The sequence below is a fragment of the Engystomops pustulosus genome, chromosome 5 (genome assembly GCF_040894005.1).
Source record: "Engystomops pustulosus chromosome 5, aEngPut4.maternal, whole genome shotgun sequence".
Lineage (NCBI taxonomy): Eukaryota > Metazoa > Chordata > Amphibia > Anura > Leptodactylidae > Engystomops > Engystomops pustulosus.
This window is the reverse complement of record NC_092415.1, coordinates 36,609,897-36,634,392: the sequence shown is the minus strand read 5'-3', so window position 1 is coordinate 36,634,392 and position 24,496 is coordinate 36,609,897. Positions and strand designations below refer to the sequence as shown.

Below are 24,496 nucleotides of genomic sequence, written 5' to 3'. Positions count from 1 at the left end.
TTTACCAGACTGTTATTTTTGCATTGTATGTTTCTGTCTGTTTAATGTGTCACCCTTTTTGTATAATAACCCTTTATGATTGTAAGCACTGTCCTTTTGATATTAAATGTCCATTCTTGTGTTCCATAACTCCGAGGAGACGTTACCTACATTGTTTGCTTAATTTGTAACTGTAATTGAATATTGGTGCATAATATATCTTAGGTGTCTTGTCAGCCTATATATGACAAGTGGTGGCAGCTATTTCACTCAGGTTCTTGGAGGGCGGAGAACTATCAGAGCATGGTCCATTGAGACCCGGCAAGCTCCCTTCCTGAACCTAAGTCAGATCCAGTCAGCGAGCAGCCAGGTTCCTAAATAAATATACATACACATCTTACTAGTGTATAAAATGTCAGTGTATTCTTTATTCATCTTAATTCCAGTAATAATAATCATCACAATAAAAGGTTATTAAAACATGTATAAACGAGAAATAATATTACAGAATATACAAAATGTTTAGGTCTTAAAAAAAACGAGCACAATAAATTATTTGTGGAAAAAGTCAGAGCCTCGGGGGTGATCCGTGAAATCTAGAGGGTCCCAGACTCCCCAAGATATTTTCAAATTCAATTACAAGGATTAATGACAAAAGTCGATTGCCGTCTCCCCTGGAGTGTTCACATCGGAGCCGTGACTTTGGCAGATGACATTGTATCTTCAGCAAAATGGAAGACAGCAAAATAGAAGTAATATAAAAAGCTACAGTAAGCATCACAGAATCCAACATCTGCACCAAAGAAACAAACTCTCCATAATTTAAGAACTCTGGTGCAAAGTCCTATTATTTTCCTATGAAGAAGTTCTGGTTACAGCAAAAACTCACTTGTATTATGTCCTGCATCAAGAAAATTACCCGATGAAAACCTGATCCTTTTGTTACATAGTTCATAAAATTGACTTTCAAGTTTTTGACCAATATTTTGTAACCACATTGATCATTGCTGCAGATACACAAACAGATAAGCCCCAATCACTTGCTGCATGAGCGGCAGTATAGACAACCAGTCCAAACTTTTGGATGCAGCTTTCACTCTTATGTTGGTGTAGAATATGTGCCACAATCCACAGCTCATTGGAGTGAGTGTCAGGGATTACATTTGCCAAGAACAGAATTTTGGCAAGAAGTACTGAATTCCCAGGGATCTCAGGGATATCTAGGGCAGTGTTGGTGAACATTGGAGACCAAATGCCTAAACTACAACCAAAATGCAGTTATTTATCACAAAGAGCCAACATGGCACTTACTTATTTCTAACTGCTCTGCTTCATTGTTCAATCGTACTGATGCCTGAGGATGCCAAAACAGACAAAAAAGGAGGAGAATTTCAGATTATCATTGTAGCTTCCCTCCATGGTCCCCCTGTACGAGAAGAATCACAAGCCCCAGAGCAGAGGCTCCACTGATAATCCAGGCCTCTCTATACCCATTTATTCCTCCTGCTGTCCCGGGAAGCTCACTATGTTTTGCTTTAAAATAACACTGAATGTGGCACGTCCTGGGCAGCCTGGGACTGAAAGAGGATGACTTGTGTCCTGTCAGGAAAACTTTGTGCTGAGGCACTGACCTGGGTGCTCACAGAGATGGCTCTGACTGACCCCTTTAGCAGCCGTGCCATAGGTTCCCACCACTGCCCTAGAGGATAAATATCAGATCCCAAGGGCGAACAGCTGTAATACCCTCCACAATCAGCAGAAAGGGGGATTGGATCCCGAGGGGGAACAGTTGTAAGACGCTCCACAATCAGCAGAATGGGGGATTGGATCCCAAGGGGGAACAGCTGTAGGACCCTCCACAATCAGCAGAATGGGGAATTGCCAGTTTCCCTGAACTGATTTAGGCCTCTTTCACACAAAAGTATGGTCGCCCGAGCATATGGATGGAGAGAGGGGGGTAAGAGCTGCTCACCCTTTCTCACTCCATAGCGAGGCATGGTGCCCGGCTATATATATGGGAAAAGATAGAGCATGGTCCATCTTAATTCTGTGGACCGTACCGGCATAGGCTTCTATGGGGGCAGATATCCAGGTGCAAACTGTGTGGCCGGATATCGGTCCTTCACAAGTTCATGTGAAAGGGGCATACACTGCCTGAAAGTCCCATAGAAGTCAATGGAGCATTATGGCTGAACAATGGCAGTCTATGCAGGGCATAGTTAAAGGGGTTTTCCGGAGGTTAAAAAACATGGCTGCTTTTTTCCATAAACAGTGCCACATCTGTGCCGGTATTGCAGCTCAACTGTAAAGAGATGAATGGAGTTTAATTGCAATACCAAGCAGTACCACTGGTCAGGAGAGGAGCTGTTTTTGGAAGAAAGCAGCCTCTGGACAACCCCTTTAATGTGTATGGCAAACATGGCAGTGTTAGAAGGATTTCCAATACTTTAGTGCAAATGGAATTAGATTTCATATATAAAGAATATGAACATGTAAGCATTTACATTACAAGTGGAGTTATAGTATATTTTATAAGAATCCACACACAGCAATAGATTTACATACAATATACAACTATAATGTATAAGGATAGAGATCATGTATATATAATTACTGTGCACATAGAACTTTCTCCATTTATAATCCTGATCTTTCCAGTCCTCAGCACTTCTCATTATATGTAGCTAGAAGGGTCATTTGGGTAAAACACTATCAGGACTGAATATTCCAAGATTGCAGTTATTTTACATTCAATGCAGAGTTTGGCATACAGACATATTGAAGAGACTGTATACTGTACAGATAGTGGTGGTACATGGTGCACAGGACAGAGGTAGACTACAGGTAGAATGTTAGAAAATGCATTTTATAGAATGGAATGTTTTTTTTTAGTTATATATTATTAAAAATATTTTTTGCAAGATGTTAGAGAAGTTAGAGGTTCTGTGTTGGGTTCTCGTGTAGGTGTCCAACCATAGGCACACACAATGGCACAACTTGTCCCACACACCCGTTCATGCCCTATGCAGCCTCCTTATGGGACTGAAGCAAGACTTCAGGGAAGGATAAATCCATAATATACCAGATTCTATATCAAGCCATGTTAGGCCTCATTCACACTGCCGTATGGGGGACGTATATACGGCCGGTATACGTCCCTCATAGACACATGGGCACACGGCGCCATACGGGAGCGGTACGGTGCCGTACCGCTCTGTACCCCGTGAAAAGAAAGGCCATATATCCCTATCCAGAGGAGCAGAGGTGAGCAGCGCACAGGTTACGGTGGGCACACATTACAGTAAGGGCCTACAAATGGCACCTCTGTTTAAGAGCATTATAAACCAGGGGCACGTACTCATAGATCCAGGCATCGTGGTTGTGATAATCTTCTGATATTTGTTATCCATGGCCTCCTTCCTTCTAAAATCAACTTTTAAAACTAAGCTAATGAGCCTGAGGGGCTACCCTCACCCCTCTGTGATCTGCCACTACACACTGTTACACTGTCACACCCTCCTACCTGCTCCTTCATTACAGCAGGAAGCATCCACTGCACAAGGGGTAAGTGTAGCCCCTCGGGTTCATTAGCATTATTTAAAATGCACCACAACTTTCGTAATATTTTTGTATTTGTTATCCATGGCCTCCCTTCCTTCTAAAATCAAATTATGCTAATAAGCCAGAAAGGCTACTGGGGACATTCGAGAGATCCTCCCTGCTGCAGCTTTATATGCTATTACACTGTGAAGCATTTCTCTTAACCTCCACCCACTGTGTTAGATTACAGAATGTTCTGTGGGAGGGGAAGACAGTGTAACAGCCTGTAAAGCTACAGAAAGCTTTGGTAACTCCCAACAGCCCTTCTGGCTCATTAGCATAATTGCAAAAGTTGATTTTAGAAGGTAGGAGGCCATGGATAACAAATATAAAATTACCACAGTCATCTATGAGTAAGTGTCCCTGGTTTATCATGATGGATTTTGATGCTGGATTTACACAAAGGTAAAGTAAAGGTTTAGTTTGCTTTTTATAAACCTGTAGATATATAGAGGTACAATTAGGGCTAATCAATTGTCTTCATGTTTTAATCAATTCAAATCAGATAAAGAGAATAAAGGAAACTCTACAAATGTGAACAAAGCCTTAACGTGTTTATATAGATACGTGATTTTCAATATGGAAGACATATACACACGTCTATGCCCTTACGGTATCTTTGTATGATTCTTAGTTCACACAGAGAAACTAGGGGTTTTCTTTTATATTCACATGAAATCCATGAATAAATATATAGTGGCTTATTCTATACTGTGTTGTATTATGGAGTTATCTCCCTTTTAACAGAAGCTTGCAGATAAATAGAAGCTGCATATAGTACTCATTCAGGTTCATATAACTTTTCCATTTGTGTGAGACTGAACAATACATCCAAGTGTAAAAAAGTTTGCCTGAGATAGATATATATATATATATACTGTATATATGTTGTATCAAAATCTGGATTGGATTTCATAAGGACAGAGATTACATATATTTCCTGTGTCTTTTCCTTCTTTTATGCGATCAAATTATCTTAACACTAAAAATACAGTTTTTGCTAATCGAATTCAATCATAATAATAAGTAAAATTTGGTCTCTTTTCGATTGTGGGGTTACATCACAACATCCGTATACAGGCAGTCCCTGGGTTACGTACAAGATAGGTTCCATAGGTTTGTTCTTAAGTTGAATTCATAGGTAAATCAAAACTGTATACTTTATAATTGTAGATCCAGACAAAAAATTTTTTTGCCCCAGTGACAATTGGAGTTTCAAATTTTTTTGCTGTAATAGGACCAAGGATTATCAACAAAACTTCATTACAGACACCTTACAGCTGATCATTGCAGCCTGGGACTATAGTAACATCCAGAGAGCTTCACCAGGGGTCACAGTGGGCAGAGGGGTCTGTATTTAACTAGGGGTCGTCTGTAAGTTGTGTGTCCGTAAGTAGGGGACCGCCTGTATACTAAAGAGGAGGATTCACTTACATAATCTCTTCCTACCTCGTAAGAGGAGAATTTTGCTTCATCATCGGGTCACATTACATAATGCTGTCTTGTCTGTTGCACAGGTTAACAACACCCATGGGGGCCACTTTCTCTTTGGGTCCCATAGCAGCTAGTGGGCGTGCTTCTATGCAGTTACTATCTTATAAGAAATATCAAATATTATACTTGAGATAACAGAGTTATGTAACAATACAACTAGAGATGAGTGAATCATTCAAGATTTGCATCCCTGAACTTTTGGCAAATTTTTCGTAAGATTCCATACGGGTCTGAATCCTGTCATTCCAAACTGATGTTGCTTAAATTGTCATGAAAATTTGACTATAAACCCTTCTAGTCCTCTAAAACACGGGGGGGAGGGAGTTATTTATCAGAAGTGTCAGAAGTTTTTTACAAATTTTTACAGTTTTCTCAAAAACAATAACAAAACAGATTCTGATAGAAATAATCAAAAGTCCATTGAAATTGATGGACATTTTAACGGATCTGTAAGACTTCTGTTATTATCATATATTCAAGATTTTACCAAAGCAAATCGGAAAATGTTTACATTCAATTCAGTGCCTGAAAACCGTCAGGTTTGTTGCGAATTTACAAATCGATTTGCTTATCTCTAAATACAGCAAACGTTCATCATCTAAATGTGAACATGGAACATATTAACAGTAATTCTAAGCACCCACAAATATACTAAAGATAAAACATGTGAGTGATGAAAAATTTAGAAATTCATATAGTAACAAAAATATTAAACCCAAGTCTCTTAAGAGCGCAATAATAAGAGACCCCCGGGAACCTAATAAGTCAGAATTTTCCAATACTTCTAATTTGGTTTTCATGTAACATGTGGGATTAGATGTTGATTTGCATAGTTAAATTAAATGTATTAATCCATTCATTTAATTAGCATTTTCATTATCTTTTACTTTCAAGGTGACGGTGGTTATAGGGTTAATAACATGCTGCAGAGAGCACAAGCACACATTGATTCAAGGCAACCTGGCAGATGTTGGCTTTGATCAGTGTCGCGCATTGATTAATGGACCGATTATTGTCGCATTGCTATGGGTTACACAAATTTCATGGAATTCAAGGAGAGAATGGAAAGACAAATATATATACCTGCTCGGCTTGTTAGTGAAAAAAATAACAGGAAGTAATGAGCCGCAATAGTTTAGAGAAATTCAAAAAGTGCAAAAATAATAGGGTTCATATAATGTGCAATACAATATTACAGTAAGTGCAGATATTAGTATTTTAGGCAAAAACTCTCATTCTATTTGCAAACTCAATGGGGCACATTTACCAGTGCAGTGTGCCTGTGTGAAGTGCAGGGGGCGCCAGATTCAGGATTTCTGGCGCACATTCTTCATGAATCTGGCTCTCCCTGCACTGCCCCACCAGGGTGCACCACTTTTATTTTGGTGCACCTTTTAGGGTGCTACACATTTCTGCATGTTAAACCTGGCGCCCGGTCCGACTGAGCATTTGTGTCACATGAAGCAAAGTACAGCTGTGCCAGAAAATGGTCACATGCAACACAAATGTGGTGCAGAGACTTCTTAAAAACCTGTGCAAGCAGTTTGCACCTAAAAGAACATGCAAAATCTGACAGAAAACTTGCACACGGCCCTTAGTAGATGTGCCTCAATGTTATTGCTAAGGGTGGTGATAAGGAAAGTCTTGTGGGGTCACACTTCCTTACAGAAATAATGTGGGTGCTTCAGACTTCCTAATTAATAAGTTATACCCAGGTCAAGCTGTGGCTGCCACTGGACTGGGTGATGGCATCAATGGGCATTAGCCAAACAATAAGGCCTATGATTTTCTCGTCTCAGTGCAGTCCTAGTCTACATCAGACAGTACCTGGATAGAACTCATTGATGGATGATTAAGGACAAAGGGGATGAGTGCTCCTCCCCTCACCCCTCTCAATAGAAATCTGAGAGGCGAACCGCAAATTGGCCCAAAATAGGACCTGTTCTATATTTTGCGGTGTGGCCTCTTGGCTTGGTCATGGTGTGGTGAGACATGATGGGGGAGATTTATCAGTGCTTCTAAGCCAGTTTTCACGTGTAGAAACACTGTAATAATCACAATTATTTTTGTGCCTACAACATCTCCACACCATGTGGGTGTGGAGGGGCACGGCCAGCAGCAGAGTAGGGTAACAAACGGATTCACACGAAACTAGTTCAGCCTGGCGGCAACGGATACATCATGGGGTTATGCCTCCTGACATATACACCCGGATGGAGGAGTGTTGTGGCCTTTTTCATACGCCACCATATGATAAATTCCCCCCAGTGTGCTCACCGCACCATGACCAGCTGCAATAGCCCCAATACGTTTGTGTGAATGGAGCCTTAAGATCACACTAGAACTACAAAAATGAATGATATCACTATGCACTAAGCCAGAACACGGGCCAAATTCTCATCAAAATCATACGACTTTCGGTTCATGGCTTACTTGCCTAAAAATGGCTGCCATTCCAGTCCACAATTGTGTATAGCCATTACCAAGTCAAACTAAACAATTGGTTAAGACAAAAAAAAAGGTTTGGTTACAGACACACATGTTATCTATGAACACACGGAAAAGATGCCATAGAGGCTGGCCCATACATTCTGCACTGACTACATAATGTCAGACTCTGTAGGGACACCTCCAAAAGGTAACACCCACTTGTCAATTGAGTATTAGAAGGGAATGGAATAATGCAACATTATAGCAAAAGTATCCCTGAAATGATTATTCGGTGGGAAGTATTGACTTAAAGCGTCTGAATTGCTGAGACTTTCTAAAAAGGCTTAAGCGAGAGGTGCACCAAGACAATTACTCCAAAATTACAAGTGTGATATTCTTAGAGGGTGCACATTGTGCATAGGGCACCAAGAATAAGTAAACTGAGTATAGTAGAATGCAAGAAAATCATTTTGATCATGTGACATTCCGTTATCTGTCTTTTCTCACCAGTTAATATGAATAATTCAGTGCATTCTGTGGGTGTATCATATATTGTTTTGTGCGTAAATCAGCAAGCGAAGGGGATGAAGACGTAAGCAACAATTACCACAGTCCACATCAAAGAAACAGTCTACGGGATTTCCACATTTCCACGCACAACACTAATACGGTCAATAAAAAGTATCACTATCCACTGACGGCTTTTCATGGGCGATGCTATGGCGTCTGTGCCGCGCGTCGGCTACGGATGACCGATGTAAGGAAACATGAAGGGTTAACTGTACAGTTCTGGTCTTTATAAAGTAATAGGCGTGAGATAGAGTCTACATTATTCACAGCATAAAACTAAGGTGGGCATGTTACATACACATAAAGAAGGAAGATATAGAGGGCGGACATAGCGTATATATATCAGTATTGGCACTATTAGCTATTAGGCTACCGAATCACCATCTTTATCGAGGGTAGGTGATATGTCCACTATAAAATTCTAAAATCATACAAAAAACAAAGTGCAGTAGGTCTGGGCCACTGATAGACACAAGGCCTCAAATATCTGGCGCCTCTTATCTAGCGTGGATAACAGTACTAACAGCATCGGTAGAAAAGAAGACGTAGGAAGAGAATAAAAGAGCACTTATAGAAGAATGGTGGTCACAAGGTAAGTACACACGAGCATACCAACTACCAGCATGAACAAGTACATGCCGGAGGATAGTCTGGGGGCATGCTTTGTATTTTCTATGCCAGAGGATGAACTTCTTCAGTCTTTCTCTTTTGGCTTGAGGCGTTTTCCCATCTTCATAGATATCTATTATTTTTAGAATATTTTCATCTTATTCTTAGACCAACAAGGATTTATTTGAGGGTAAAGTTGGGGATGTAGAAAAGGTTAATACTTTTAGTAGCCATGTTTTTTTTCTCTTTATCTAGAAACGTGTGAAGGAACTTTCTGGGGATTGTGTAGAAATGCTGGGCAGAAATCATGCAAAGACTGAACATCCCGGAAGGTTTATGAACATGTCACCTATATCTTCCCTGATGATCCAGGGGAGCACAAATCCGTGGCTCCACTGTGTAGTAGACCATGTACATGACGCCATGGGTGCAGTTCATTCCTCTGTAGCATGTGATGAGGAAGGATCCGCGACGCTTTCAGTCAGGAAATCTCTGACAGGCTTTTTTCCAGCGGCAGGCCGTGCACCACTTGTCTCTGTTCTCCATGCCATACACCTTGCGGCATTTCTTACCTTCACCACGTGGCTTTCTGCTAGGTAAATGAAAATTAAAATGTAAATTCTAATTAAAGGGGTATTCCAGGAATCAGCATAATTCATATACAAATGGGTCCTTAAAATATAAGCTAATATGTAATTAGTTGTTATTTAAAATTTTGCTCCCCTTAGCAGAAAATGCTGCTGACGTAGACTGTAATGAAGAATTAAAATGCTACTGGCCCTTTAATCAGTCCGTTAATTTCCTCCGCGCGGTCCGTTGCGTAGCAGACACAGGACAGAAGATGGCTGCTTGTCACATGTCCACATCACATGTCCTGCACCTTCCTGGGCAGGTCATGTGATCACCACTACGTTTGGCTGTAGTTGGTTGGTTGCAGTGCATCCAGTATGGCCGGTGTTGTGGTGATGGCAGTTACACATCATTACTATAGTAACAGAGTAAGAAAACCTGTTACATCATCACCAGGAGCAGAGCATAAGAGGGAGGAGGAGTTACTGAGAACTAAAGGATCATGGAACTTGTAGTTTCCAGTGGCGGCCATCTTAGTGATAACTCCACCTACTTTAGAGAGGCCATACATTTTGTAAATCATAAAATCAAACTAGTAAGCTCCATTTTGTGACTAATGACATTGAATATTGTTGTATTCATTTATTTATATTATCATGGGTTTTTGTGTCAGACGATCATATTCCCGGAATACCCCTTTAACCCCTTATCTGTACACCTGTTTTCCACATTACTGACCAAACCATGTTTTTTTTTCGTCTATACGAACTATAACTTTTATATTTTTCTGTCACTATAGTCCTATGAGGGTGGGGGGGGGTCTTTTTTCCGGGACGAAATGTAGTCTTTAATAGCACAATTTTAAAATAATAAAAGTCTTCTGCCTTTATCGTCGAACCTAAATAACACAATCATTTTTACTCTCTGGGTCAAAACACATACAGCGATACCAAATTTATAGGATTTGTTTTAGTTTGCACAATGAAATACTTTTGGGGAAAAAAGGATTTGCAATGTCACCTTCCAAAGCCATAACTTTTGACATTTTTGGCTGTGTGACGGTTTTTTTTTATGCAAAAAAGACCTGTAGATTTTATTTGTACACATTAGTGGCTCATAAAGTTTTTTGATTAACTTAACTTTTTGTGTAAAATAATTGGGCATCACTTTTCATTTATTTTTTTGTGGTAGGGGATCAATACTATTATAGTTTGTAACCTGGGTTGGTACGGACGTGGAGTTACAACATGGCCCACATTTATCAAAAGCAACTTTTTTTTTGGTGCGCCTTTAACATAGTGAATGCGACACAATTCTGCCACTTGTACTGCAAGCGTCTTCTTACCCTTAATGACTACTGTAGAATCCCAATATGGCGGTCACTAAAGAGTTAAAAAGGGATTTTCACGGCTACAAATATAAATTGAAATTTCACATTGGTGGTTCTGACTCTCAACCCCTCCAGCTGATTGAGAGTGGTATGGCCTCTTTGTATAGAGAAAGTCAAAAGTCCCAGGACACCATTTTATTTCAGAGACTATAGAAAAAATTACATATCTGAACACCCCAGTGAAGAGGCCAATCTTTTATGCTATATCTAGAACATGGCTGCCATCTTGTATCAAGGGCAAGTTTTTCCAAGACACATAGCAGGCCATGCAGCAGATCAAATAAGAGAAGAAGTGATCTAGTCTTATTTGTAATATCTCTGGTGGTTCATATCTTAAGATGTCCTCCAAGTCTCTTGGGAACTTTACATGGTGACAGTAATAATTGAGACCTCTATCTGTGTGTGTCAGTTCTGAGAATAAAGGGATAAGGGACCTTTAAGGAAACTTATCACCATGCTTGGAGATGCTGAACCAGAAGTGTGCCCCAATGCTGCCATGGTTATAGAAGCCCCAAAACTTGGTAATTTAGAGTTTTTCATACACTGCCGGTAGCTAAAATACGTGAAGGCACATTCGCCGACTCCTAATGATCATGGGGTCCTTTGTTGAGGGTCCTAATAGTCCCATGGGTTAGACAGTGACAGCGTATCCTAGTAATATGCCATCAATTTTTGTAGAGTGCACATATTGGTCTATTCATAAATCGGTAAAAATCAGCAGTTTTTTGTTAAACTACCTATACTTTTTGGGTGTTTTTTTTACATGAACAATATCAGTTTGACATCACAAAAAGAAATATTCAGATTGTGTCATAATACATTTTTAATGAATATTTACCTTGTTATCACACCCGCTCTAGGAGGAGATGATCTGATTGTATGAACTGATGGTATGTATTCCTCTGAGTTAGTATTGCAAGGAAGACAGACCTGAAAAACATAAAAAATATACAATTTGCAAATATGTTTTCCAGGTAAAGCTTTATTATTGTTATACAGAAAGTATTTGGGGAAATTGTATAACTTTTTATTACACAAACAATCACACACAATAATATTTATTTTCTGAAATGGGAACACCCCTTTAGGTATAAAATGCATTATGGTTTTGGTGATTTCTCTCCAAAAAGAGGGTCTAGCTAAGTCAAAAAAGTTGTGAAATAAACTCCAAAATTTGATGAGCACAGGATTGTGGACCATCCTGTGCAGGTTTGACTTAGGGCTAAGCCTTAAGGAGTCCTCGGAGGGGACAGCTGGCTCTGATGGAGCTGGAGAGGCCAGTACAAGCTATGAGTAGTTACAGGCAGGTCGAGGTCAGGGCATGCATACATCAAACAGTACAGGTACAGCTAAGGGTCAAAGTGTTCATCAAGAATTTGGAGTCAGCTCAAGCGGAAGCAGCCACCAAGAATCAGCAGATCAGGAATACAGAACAGAGTGGACTTACAACGGAGCACGCACCAGGAACACAGACCATATCCCAGAATTGTCACCTTTGCAAGTAGCTTAAGGACTAGTACCTACAATATTCAGACGCCTTCAGGGAGAAGATGGCTTTTATCATTAGGGCTTTGCTGGAACTGGTTAGGGCACATTAGGGCTGCGGACGCACTTTTGTCGGAGTTTCCGGTGCTTGCGGGTTTTGCGCGGCTGTGACAGGTATTTAGCAGGAGGTTGTGTCGCACGCTATCAGATATTGGCGCAACTGCGATGGCTTTCATGCGCTGGAAATCGGGGAGCGGGCCTTTGGAGAATCCCACTGATTCGGACTGGGCGCAGGATTTAACTTTCAAATTGTGTCGAAGGTCAAGCACTTACAGAAGGTGAACTCCGGCGGATCTGAGCGGGGAAGCGACACATGCAGGATCTTAGTGAATCGCGGCAGAGTGCATTATAGACGGAAAACACACTCTCTGTGAACTCTGGACGGGTAAGTAAATGTGCCCCAATTAAGTATAGGTACATTGGCTGTTTTTCCTTTTAATAAGTTAAAAAAAAATTTTTAACTTCAGTACAAAGCAGATGATTTTTTCAGGGTACAAAACGTCTTCTAGGGGAAGTCTCCACTTCCTTTTTAATACGTTAAAAAGATTTAAATATTTTTTTCATGGTACAATACGTCTCCAGTATTTGCCAGACATAATATTAATAAATGTTAGACCCATACTAACCCATTCTTTAAGCTGCTGTAGACAGAGCTCAACAGCTGCAAACACTTGTAGATAAAGTACAGGAATAAATGTAGGATAATGAAATGGTAATAATGACAACCCCATTGTCTTCCCCACAAAGTCACCAATTATATTCATGAAATATCCAAACAATTAACAATTCACAGACTCAACCAAGTGACTGGTTAATAAGTAGTGTGCACAGCAGATGTGCTTCCACATCTAATAATATTATGGGCTACAATGGCTTATACAGACTACAGAAGACAAATACTGTACTATGGGATAATCCAAGCCTCCATGAAGGAGAGCACTCTCATATTAACCATATGGGCTTCAGAGCTTCATAAACTCATGGGTTAAAGATTGTAGAATAATTGCATGGACATTTGTGTTCTGGATTATTTCTTGATGAAATAGATGCATAAGTCATATGTAAAAAAAAAAACCTTGTTGCTTGTGTTATTTGGGAAAAAATAATGTAAAGAATTATGGTTAAAATATTTTGAGCTGTATCCTAATATAATCGAACAACAATAGGAACAGGTGTCACCCAATATAAAACAAGCGCCATCCAAAAACACTTAAGTAAAGGAGTTGCCAAAGAATTTAAAGAACATCTAACATCAAAATGAAGCAGAGAAATGATAGATCCAGGCAGCATGTCCGTGGTAATCTTCTAATCCATGGCCTCCTTCCTTCTAAAAATCAATTTTTAAAATGATGCCAATAAAACCGAAGGGCTCTGGGCTCATTACTCATTGCTGCAGATTCACAGGCTGTTATAATGAGCAGAACACGTCTCGCCCTCCAGCTTCTGCCTGTGTAATCTAGCATCAGCACAAAGTGCAGGGGAGGCAATACCTGCTCATTGTAACAGCATGTTTAGCTACAGCACTGAGGGGCTCTGGAAACACCCACCAAAGCCCTCAAGGTTATTAGAATAATTATAAAAGTTGATTTTAGAAGTAAGGAGGACATTGATAACAAATATATGAAAATTGTCATAGTGCCTGGATCTATGAGTAAGTGTCCCTGGTTTATCATGATGGATTTTGATTGTAGATTTCCTTTAACTCAATGCTGATGGGAGCCGTGGGTGCAGTTACACTTTCTGGCCACTACACAAGGCACGTTAACTGCTCTGACTCTGTGCTCAGTCTTTATGTCAGTCAAACCAGCTGAACAGTGTTGGGCCCTAATAAAATAAAGATGGCATCCTAAGGGTGATTATCATGATATCCCCAGGATGTGCCATATATACATGATAGATGTGAGTCTCACCTCCGGGACCGGCATCTTTCTCGAGAACGTGAATCCACTGACCCCTGTACCCTGCTTGGGATAAATAAAGAGTTGTCAGTGGATCCTCTATTCAAGTCTATAGAAGCACCATAAATAGCTGGGCAAAAAGACTTGCCACTTTTGGCACTTCCATACAACTTAATGAGGTCCTGCACATGCGCAGTCAACTTTCTATCTGGTCTAGAAACAGGACAGGGATCTGCAGAACCTCAGTCATAAATACAGGTACAAGTCCCAAAGGAGCCAAGTCAAAATTGCCTATGGGGCCCAATCAATTCTTGTTGTATACCATGAGGTAACCCATTAAATGAGTTGTCCACTTTCAACATAAAAATGTTATTGTTTGTATAACGAAAAGTTATAACATTTTCCAATATACTTTCTGTATTAGTTCTTCACAGGTTACTAGATCTCTGCTTCCTGTCATTCTATAGGAAGCTTTATTGTTTACAGTCCTTAGTCATGTGATGTCACAAAGGTGCACGGCTCATTATATCCCTAGTCATGTTATGTCACACAGATGCACAGCTCCTTATATCATTGGTCATGTGATGTCACACAGGTGCTCGTTACACATGATATACCTGATGTCACACAGGTGCACATCAGGTACCGATGTTTTTCCAAAAGAAGTAAACAATGAAGCTTCCTGTAGAATGACAGCAAGCAGAGATCTAGAAATCTGGGAAGAATTGATACAAAAAGGATATTGGGAAATTGTATAACTGCTCATAATACAAACAATAAATTTATTTGTGAAAACTGGACACACTCTTTAAAAGAGTTACCTCCAGGTACATAACTAGAATTGATTCACCCGGTTTTACCCCACTAAACCACCAGCCCTCTCAGGTAGGGTATGAAATGTCCTTTCTAGAATTCCCATTTACTTATAAAAAAATCTCCCCTAAAGTCTTGCAAATATGACTCTTCTCACCTAATTTTACATGAGATGAGTCAAGTTTAGTGGTTACAGGGGTACATATAAACATGCTTTTAGGCGATTGGCTCTTTGAGCTACCAAACCAGAGACACACCCAGCTAAAGATATGGAAATGGGAGATGCAGATAAAGATCCGGTTCCTTCCGCTTTTTTAACTGTACCTTCGGTTCTGTAGCTCCCAGAATCATAAGCCTGATGGGATCTGAAAGATGAGATTCTTAACTTTAATATCACACAATTCTTGCTTCTTGGTACTAGAGAACCATAGATCCTGGCTTCTAAAGGGACACTATCCCTGCAACCACTAAACTTGACTCATCTCGTGTGGGATAAGAAGAGCCATATTATTGCCTGACTTTGGGGAGGGGGAGGTTATAGGAAAATGTGTCAAATTTCACCTAAAGGGGGAAATACGAAAGAACATTTTATACCCTATCTGAGGGGACTAATGGGGTAAAAGCTGGTGACAGGTTCCATTTAACACTGAGTTTTGAGGGCACATTATTCTAAATTCATATGAAGCCTGGGATGATCAGTGGTGCTTGGATTAGGACAAGGCACTAACATTATCTTATCAGATACATAGAGGTTGAGGTCTTATAGTTGGATGTTCGAGGAGAATATCTGATAGAATTCCTTAAAATTCATTGCTTGATCTGGAAAACCCAGTAATCGATACAATTCAATGCAATAGGAAGCCGACCTACTATATAACAGAGGATTATCACACACGTCTCAGCTGTACACTATATGTACTGTGTCTACAGATGAAAGTATTCTCCTTTTCATGAATATTTATACCACTCATTAAAGGTATCAGGAGACAGTAGTCTGCATACAATGAACTTACTGACACTAAGTCATCTTGATCCTGGAATGATCCCCCCGAACCTCCATATGTTGACTGCTACTCATTGTGTGCCCCGCACATTGGGTGCTCAATGCAGGGCATGATTTATGGGTCGTACTATTCCATTATGACCAATATTGTATAAATGGAGTAAGGTTACCCTATTAATAATCTGTAAGGTGTCCGTGTGGTTTACCTGGTAAGGATGATCAGACTGGACAAGGTAAAAGGTGTTGGGGGCTGATCTGCTTAGACGTCCATTCAGTTTGCTCTCTGTCTTGTTATATATAGAGTCACAACTACCGGTGCTTGGAAAAAGGATTGTAGAGGGAGGCGATGCCAAAGCTGGAGATACCGGCGAGAAACTGCACAGCCCCTCAGTGCCACATTCATTGTTGAGCCTGATCTCTGTATAGTAAAAGTCTTCTTCTCCATCACAGTCATCCGAGTCCCCAGAGCGTCTGTAGATAGAAATATCTATGTGAATGTTCCAAATACACCACAAGAAGCCGGGATCTACCATATTCCCTAATATAAGGAAAAACTATTCTGGGACAACCTTCCAAAACTGCAGAAGAGGTTATGGTCTTATCAAATATGAAGGGTAGTGTTTTTATAGAGGTGGTCTTCCTGAAAAGTCTTACCGTAATAAGTTACCAGGCGTGCAGAGGTGACACTTAGACTTATTAGAAGGGTACAGGGACATATTTCAGGGTAGTCACCACTTTAAGAAGGTGTTGGTGGTAGGATGATAATGGTGATATCAGAACAGAGGAGCTTCTACATCCGATATAAAGACGAATACAGGCAGTCTCCGACCTGTAAGGGCGATTTGGGACACTAAACCACCCACAAGTCCTAATGGATCAGTAGTATAGTGTCCCAAATCCTCCTGTATAATTTTTAAGAATTAAAAAATGTAAGAATTTTAAAACAAAAACATAATACTCACCTTGTTTCCTCATCACCCGTGCCTTCCGGGCAGGTGAAGCCGGAACATTGCACCCCAGCTTCACTGCGCAAGCGCCTTAGGTACAACACGTGCGCAGTGAAGTCGGGATACTGTCCCGGCTTCACTTCACTCATTGCGTCATGTGGTGCAAACACAAGATCTTCTGATGTGAATCCGATGTGCCTCATCGGACTCACATCCAGGTAAGTATTTAAGACTACTATTTTATTTCCATTTAAAAACTTCAAAAAGTTTGATTTGGGCCCTAAACCACAGGTCCACAAGGACCTGTAGTTGGTTTAGGATCCCATACCAACCTGCCAGGTCTTCTTTAAGAACACCAGACTTAGAGACGACCCCTAGTTAAAAAACAGACCTCTCTGACCACTGTGACCTCTGGTGAAGCTCTCTGGATGCTGCTACTTTACTGAACTTTACCCTGAAAGTTCTCTCGTCAACCTAAAATTTTTAAAATCCAATTGTCACAGGGACCGAAAATAATTTGAATGGTGTCACACATACAGTATATAAAGCACCTGTTCAGATTTACATACATCTTAAGACCAGACCTACAGAATCAATGTTGTGTGTAACTCAGGGACTGCCTGTATGCTGTTTTCTTTGCAGTCTTCAGAAATGGAGATAACACAATGGACTGCAAACAGTAGGAGCCGTTCACTGTGCAGTGGCCACGAGGTGTTACTGCCAACTAGATCCTATTCACTTGGCCCGGAGAATCCATTGAAGTTTTACAAGCTTTCGATCCAAATATCTTTGAGTACGTTTATTATTGATAACTAAATATAACTAGACAAAATGTGGCAGATTGGAGTAAATTTATGCTGTAATTCTGGCATAAAGTCTCCCCTTCTTCTCTGCTCCTTCAGCATTTCCCCCTCCCTCTATCTGATGTAACCTCACAGCAGAAGAGGTAGTTTCAGCACACAGTGGGAGGGGGGGGGGGAAGTGCTCCCGTACAGTGTAAACTCCTGTAAAGCTACAACACAGAAAGGCTCTGGTAACATCCCCAGGAGGCTTTTGGGCTCATTAGCATAATTTTAAGAGTTGATTTTAGAAGGAAGGAGTCTATAAATAACAAATATAAGAAGATTACAATCACAGTATCATTATTTATTAGTAAGTGCCCCTGGTTTATCATGATGGATTTTGATGGTAGAGGTGGTATAGGTGGAACAGAGCATCCTGGTGATGTAGTCCTCCTACGTATGACTACAGGCAGAACTCTCTGGTTCAGTCCTGTTTACAAGTGCTACATCTGTATACTCCTTGTTACATTCACTGTGAGGTGGTAACTAGTAAGACTTACCCAAGATGAATGGTCCGGATGTGCTTCTTGATCCCTGCTGCAGTGCTCAGTATTTTTCCACACTTCTTCCAGAGACATTTGAACATCACCTTCATTGAGTTCTATGGAGAATTCGACATATCCAAAGATGACATCATGTACATATGACATCTACACAGAACAGGGCAGTACAATGGGATGTAAGATATGACAGGTCTCACATACTGTATTGTCGTAGACCTATAGATGTATGATCTGTATGTTGTATTGTATCATATATTATACTTTTTGTTATGCGCATTGTCTTATGGTGGAATCCCTAGCTTCAATAATGTAATACACATTAGAAAACCTAATAATAACACAATGGGACTGCATACAAATATGATAGTTCTGTATAATCGAGTTATAAACCGTGAGTAACACGTCTCTTTGTTCAGGGAGACGTCTCCTTACAATGGCTGAAGGCTGAGAGCAGCAACATAGAGCAACATTGTACCTCGTGTTAGTCTAACTAGCTGAGACATCAGTCACCAGACATGATGCTGATCTCCAGCAAGTGACTAACAGAATATGACAAAAGGAATCCCACAGATGTCACTTGTCTGCCATCCAGAATGTATGTGCATGTAATCTATGGCATGTATAGACCGACAGATAATCAACAGACAGGTAGAGGATCCAAGGAAGAGAGATAACCTGATAGATTATATATAGAATATTGAATCATAGAAAATTGATAAACAGATAGATAGATAGATAGATAGATATGAGAGAGATACAAAGATGTAAAAACTATACAGATAACCTGAAAGAAGATAGAAAAATACCGTGCTAGATCAATATGTAGCCAGATGAACTGATAAAATAGATGTTAGATAAAAAGAAAGATAAGTAAATTCATATCTATACATTCCACCAGGTTCAGGCACAGATGAAATAGCAGTCACTCATAGCCATGGTTAGGGGTATTAATTTGTATTTAATTGGCTGTTCGGGTTGAGAGGGGTGCACCAGGACCCCGAGTGGAAGGGTCCGCTCATCTCTATTCCTGATAGATCCAATGGGGTTTAGATCATGTGCTGGCGGGTGATGCATCAACATATGATACATCTTCTCCCTCTAATATATAGACACATATCACATATTGTTCTGGTGAACTTTTGATGTGTCTGGATCAGCCACTATTGAAGACTTGCACCAGTGATTGACCTATACAAGTCCTGCTCCAAGTTTTTTCTGTTTTCTTCTAGACACATCTGTCATATCAGTATACTGATAGACTGACAATAGATTGATTGACTGGTAGTTAGATGAACTGATAAACAGATGAGATAGATAGATAGATAGATAGATAGATAGATAGATAGATAGATAGATAGATAGATAGATAGATAGATAGATAGATAGATAGATAAAAAAAAAAACCTGATAGATAACAGACAACTTGATGGATTGTTGAATAAATACAGATACAGATAGATAATATAAGATTAGATAAATCAATGGATAAACATATAGATAGACAGATAGACGGATACCATAGGTAGATATGAGAAAGAAAGACGCAGATGGAAATATATACAGATAAACTGATAAATAGATAAAAGATAGATAATAGTTGGAGACATTTTTTAGATAGATAAGATATAGATTAGTGATTTGTAGATAGATAAACAATAGATAGATGGATGATACATAGATAGATCTACAGATCATAGATAGATAGATAAATAGATAGATAGATAGATAAAGAAAGTCCACAGGAGCACAATGTCCAAAGTACCCCTAGAAGGGGGGTGCAGAGGCCTCAGAGTTCGGGGTGAGTACATGTGTGCATAAAACCCAAAAATGAAGCTGCACTCCAAATCCAAGCAGGTAAAAGTGAAGAAGAGTTTATTCCAAAACTAGCTGTTCTGGAATAAACTGTTCTTCACTTTTACCTGCTTGGATCTGGAGGGCAGCTTCATTTTTGGATTAGATCGATAGATAGAGAGATAGATAGATAGATATGAGATGGATAGATAGATAGATAGATAGATAGATAGATAGATAGATATGAGATGGATAGATAGATAGATAGATAGATAGATAGATATGAGATGGAAAGATAGATAGATGATAGATAGATAGATAGATAGATAGATAGATAGATAGAATAGAGATGGATAGATAGATATGAGATGGACAGATAGACCATTGGGATTTAGGATTCCTGTAGTGTCTTGCACTGCATCTCTAAGATGGTTTATTTACAGAGCACCCGCAGGCCTGAAGGAAAAAAGATCACATTTACACTTTACAGTAGATACAAGATGAATCCTTTACTATATATAAAAGAGCTGATGCTACTGATGTTGGAAGTTTCATGAAACTATGGAAAATGGAAAAGAATAAACAGACCTTTCTTTTTCTTGGCACAGGGTCTTCAAAAAATAAGTTTCCGTTATCAGTATCATCTGTGATGTCATCGGGATGGACCATACACCGGAAGTGCTTGAAATTATCAGCGGATAATGGGGGCGATGGGGTAGATGGATTGGAGTAGTCACTGGTTGTGTTCCAGCTCCAATAACCACTGCTGCTGGAACTGGAAGGGACAAAGCCGCAATCTCTCCAAGACTCATTTATATCTGTCGGGGAAGAGAACAATCTAGATATAGAATCCTTCTGTGCCATAGAGCCTAGGTGGCATCATGCCATATCTGTGCCATCAAGCCATAGTGAATAGAACTTTTTTTACTGCATAAAAAATTGGGGAAAAAATATCCAAAATATCATATTCAAACATGCAATAGAGTTACATAAGATGCTGAATATATTGGCCACATTACCAGTATGCCGGATGGGTGGACTGCGAACCAGCGGGCTTGTGGACAGACTGGTCAGCACCATGGCAGCTGTCACCTTATCCATGTCTAACTCATCCTCATATTTCCTGAAAGACAGAAGAGGGCAAATCACTTATCTTGTACATTACATTTTACTACATGCAGTAAAGAAATTTTCTTACACAATATCATTGCACGGATAACTATTCGGTCCTACAAGTGTGTATTTAATGAATACATTGAGTATCTTCTGTATGGATTCATCGTATTCCTTGGTTCCTTTAACACATGTTGAATTTGATAAGGATTTAGGAATCCACACTAAAATCCATGTCAACCCACATCTCATGTCTGTGATGAAATCTATGAATATCAATGGGGCTAATCCTGATGTGCATCTCAGCTCAACTCCATCAGAAATACAAGCACCAGCTTTAGATTCCTGCAGCAAATCATGTAATAATATGTGTCAGATCCATTATGTGTGCGCAAATCCTTTATACCATCTGCATAAATAGAATCTATACCACGATATGGGGTTCTGTGTCACACATAGTGTCAGACATATATAAGACTGACCTTTTATAGGGGTAGCCAAAAAAATGTCATAAATTCTTAGGAATTAAAGAGAACCTGTTATGCAGGGTCTGGGAACGGATAAATAAAAAATAGTGGGCCCCCTTCCCAATTAACTGCTATATCGAATATGGAATATTAAGAAGCTGACGTGACTAAAGTGTGCCGAGATTCAGTAAAACCCCTTCCCAGCAGTCCCTACCTAATTGCTCTTCCTGCCCTAAGAGATAGGAGACAACTGGTCGATGTTCCCTTCCTACTCCAAATTGCAAACACAACCAACGACAAAGACAAGACAATACAAACATAGAGGAGTAGGTGCTAAATATAGGTCTGAGACAGGAGGACACAGTAGTACAAAATTGCTAGGTAACTGCATAGACAGGAATATGGAAGCTAGAATAAACACAGTGGGCCAAGTACAAGGCTAAAGCATTCAAAGAGCACTGGTCCACAGAACCTTTCATGACATACCATAGCTCCAATCCGGGATGGGATTGGATCAGTTCTCTGACATCAGACATAGGAGCAATGAGAGTAGAGAGATATTGGGGGACATTTATTAAGGGTCCCGCGGTTGCATTCCACCGGGTTTAGAGCTGCTAGCCAAACTGTGGTTCATAGAGTCTAGTGTAAGGCAAGCTAACAATCAAAGCTTATCCTGAATTTTTGATCAATCTCCTATCTTCAAGAGGCCATCAATTTCTGATGAGTTCAAGCCTATAGTTAGGGTGCCCAGCCACTACATGTAATCCTGATCATATGCATTCAGCCTTATAGATACCCGGTTATCCTCCCACTAACTAATCTGTCTCTGCTGCTAGAGACGGATTTTCCATGGTTATAGGCAGTGGACGGCCAGTTATAGGGAATGGACACGTCTGGTGTTCTGCAGTTAGAGCAACATTTTGCCATTGACTGTATATAATTGTAAAAATCTTGACTTATTATAAGCTAGTGATGTTATTTATCAGTTATGGAGCAGGGGCATAACTAGGAGATGCAGGGCCCCATAGCAGACTATGGAATGGGGTATTCCCTCAGAAAATATACATATTTGTATACTTACACATTTATGCACTGATATATACGTTAATACACTTACACAGATCTGTTCCAATAGCTGCTGACCACATGGGGGAAGGAATTAGTGAATCAGAGATGAGAGATCCCTGGTCCTGTTGTCCTGCTGTCCCCTCCCTCTCCCTGACATTTCCTATCTAAGTTGCCGATTCGTGCTGTGTATTGTGGAAGATGTGCACTGTATATACATAATGGGGCACATTTACTTAACCGGTCCTGTCGCAATCCAGCGGCGCATTCTCCGTCGAGGATTCGGGTCTTCTGGCGATTCACTAAGGTCGTGCGACGGATGTCCACCAGGTGTCGCTGCTGCGCCGAGGTCCGCCTGGGTTCGCGGGAGTTCACCAACCTATTCCTGGTGCATGTAAGTGTCAAGCGACACATTTTTGTTTTTTAAATACAGCGGTTTTTCCGAATCTGTCAGGTTTTCCGACGGCCACGCCCGTGATATATATTATATATAATATATAATATATTACAACTATATATATATTCTGTTAAGCTGGTTGCACCCTTTATTGTTCTATTCTTGACTCATGTCAATAGTCAATGTGGATCTGTCTTGTCTTCTGGTGCTTCTGACAATTTTATAAAGAAGTAAAACAGGATTTCTATTCTCATCGGCTTGTCTGCTGTAATACAGGACATACTTGTGCTTTTCATCTCTGGGAGTGAAGGGTGGAATACTGAATAATGACAACATGAGGGATGAGAAAACATCTTTGAAGTTGGTCCTCTTCACCGCCAGAAAAAAAATCTTTCAAAATCACTCTGAAACAGAGATAAAAAATATATTGTGCTATCTCCCTTCAGTATCTATAGGAAGAGCTGGCAGATGCTGTATGGCCTTCTTCTTTACTCTTGTATTGAAAGCAGATAATAAGTTTGTGAAGGCTGCAGCAGGAGCTTAACTACAGCGGTAGCAGCCAAAGCAGCTGCTATGGGGCCCATAGTGTCAGGGGGCCCCAGAATCTGACCTGACACACTAAAGAATGGAGGATGTGCACCATAATATACATTTTGTCCTGCACATTGTACAGCATAATGGGGCACATTTACTAATGGTCCGAATCACTCTTTTTTGTCGGGTTTGCGCCGAAAAGCCCCTAGTTTTTGGCACACGCGATCAGATTGTGGCGCATCCGTGCCGGCATGCATGAAACACATTTGATTGGTAAAAAACACTATGGAGCACATACATGACTGAAATCTGGCACCCAATATTTAGCACATGGCTACGAATTAGACCTATTTCTCTATTTACGCCACTTCCAGCTAAGTGGGCATGGAGAGGCATGAATGGGGTGCGGCCAGTGGCAGAGTCGCCTGGCACGGGGCAGGAACGCACAAACTATAGCCCACGCCCGTACAGGTGCAGACCATGGTACAATTCTAACTTAGGTTGGGTCTGGCATAGAGCCATTTTACCAGGGCAGCGCAGGCGCCAAGCGGATTTATAACGGGAGAACATAAATGTGCCCCTATGTATTTCGTATTGTTTACATGCCCACCCCCAATCCCTGCATTTCAAAGCGCGGTTCAACCAGAATATGTGAACACAGTCTTCGAGAGTGAGGTGCCAGGTGTTTTATCTACCTATAACCTAGTAATGACTAATAATTTTAAGTCAGGAAAACTCTCTATAAAGCAGAGTCAGTCTACAGAATATACATTATTCTCTAAAATGACTGAATATGCATGAAGCGTATAATCTAAATGAAACTGTTTCATGTGAGGTACAGTTTTGATAGATAAAAGGCATTCCCATAAGGCCCCAACTTCAAAAGACATTTTGCCATTGACATTTTGACTTCCATTGTATAATTAGTATTACATA

General features: G+C 40.2%; 1 protein-coding gene across 3 annotated transcripts in view; it reads right to left on the bottom strand.

The window, feature by feature from the left end:
- Positions 1-401: 401 nt before the first annotated feature.
- ZNF704 (zinc finger protein 704) overlaps positions 402-24,496 on the bottom strand; it is a 63,252-nt gene continuing 39,157 nt past the window's right edge. Inside the window, exons 3-9 of one of the 3 annotated variants that reach the window (XM_072151644.1) lie at positions 21,004-21,107; positions 20,573-20,802; positions 18,191-18,291; positions 16,108-16,372; positions 14,098-14,148; positions 11,481-11,572; positions 402-9,274 (exon numbers count right to left, since the gene is read on the bottom strand). In XM_072151644.1, the coding sequence (XP_072007745.1) occupies positions 9,160-9,274; positions 11,481-11,572; positions 14,098-14,148; positions 16,108-16,372; positions 18,191-18,291; positions 20,573-20,802; positions 21,004-21,107 (958 nt within the window). In that variant the 3' untranslated portion in view covers positions 402-9,159. The remainder of the gene's footprint in view (positions 9,275-11,480; positions 11,573-14,097; positions 14,149-16,107; positions 16,373-18,190; positions 18,292-20,572; positions 20,803-21,003; positions 21,108-24,496) is intronic. The other 2 variants (XM_072151646.1, XM_072151647.1) reach the window with 2 other exon arrangements.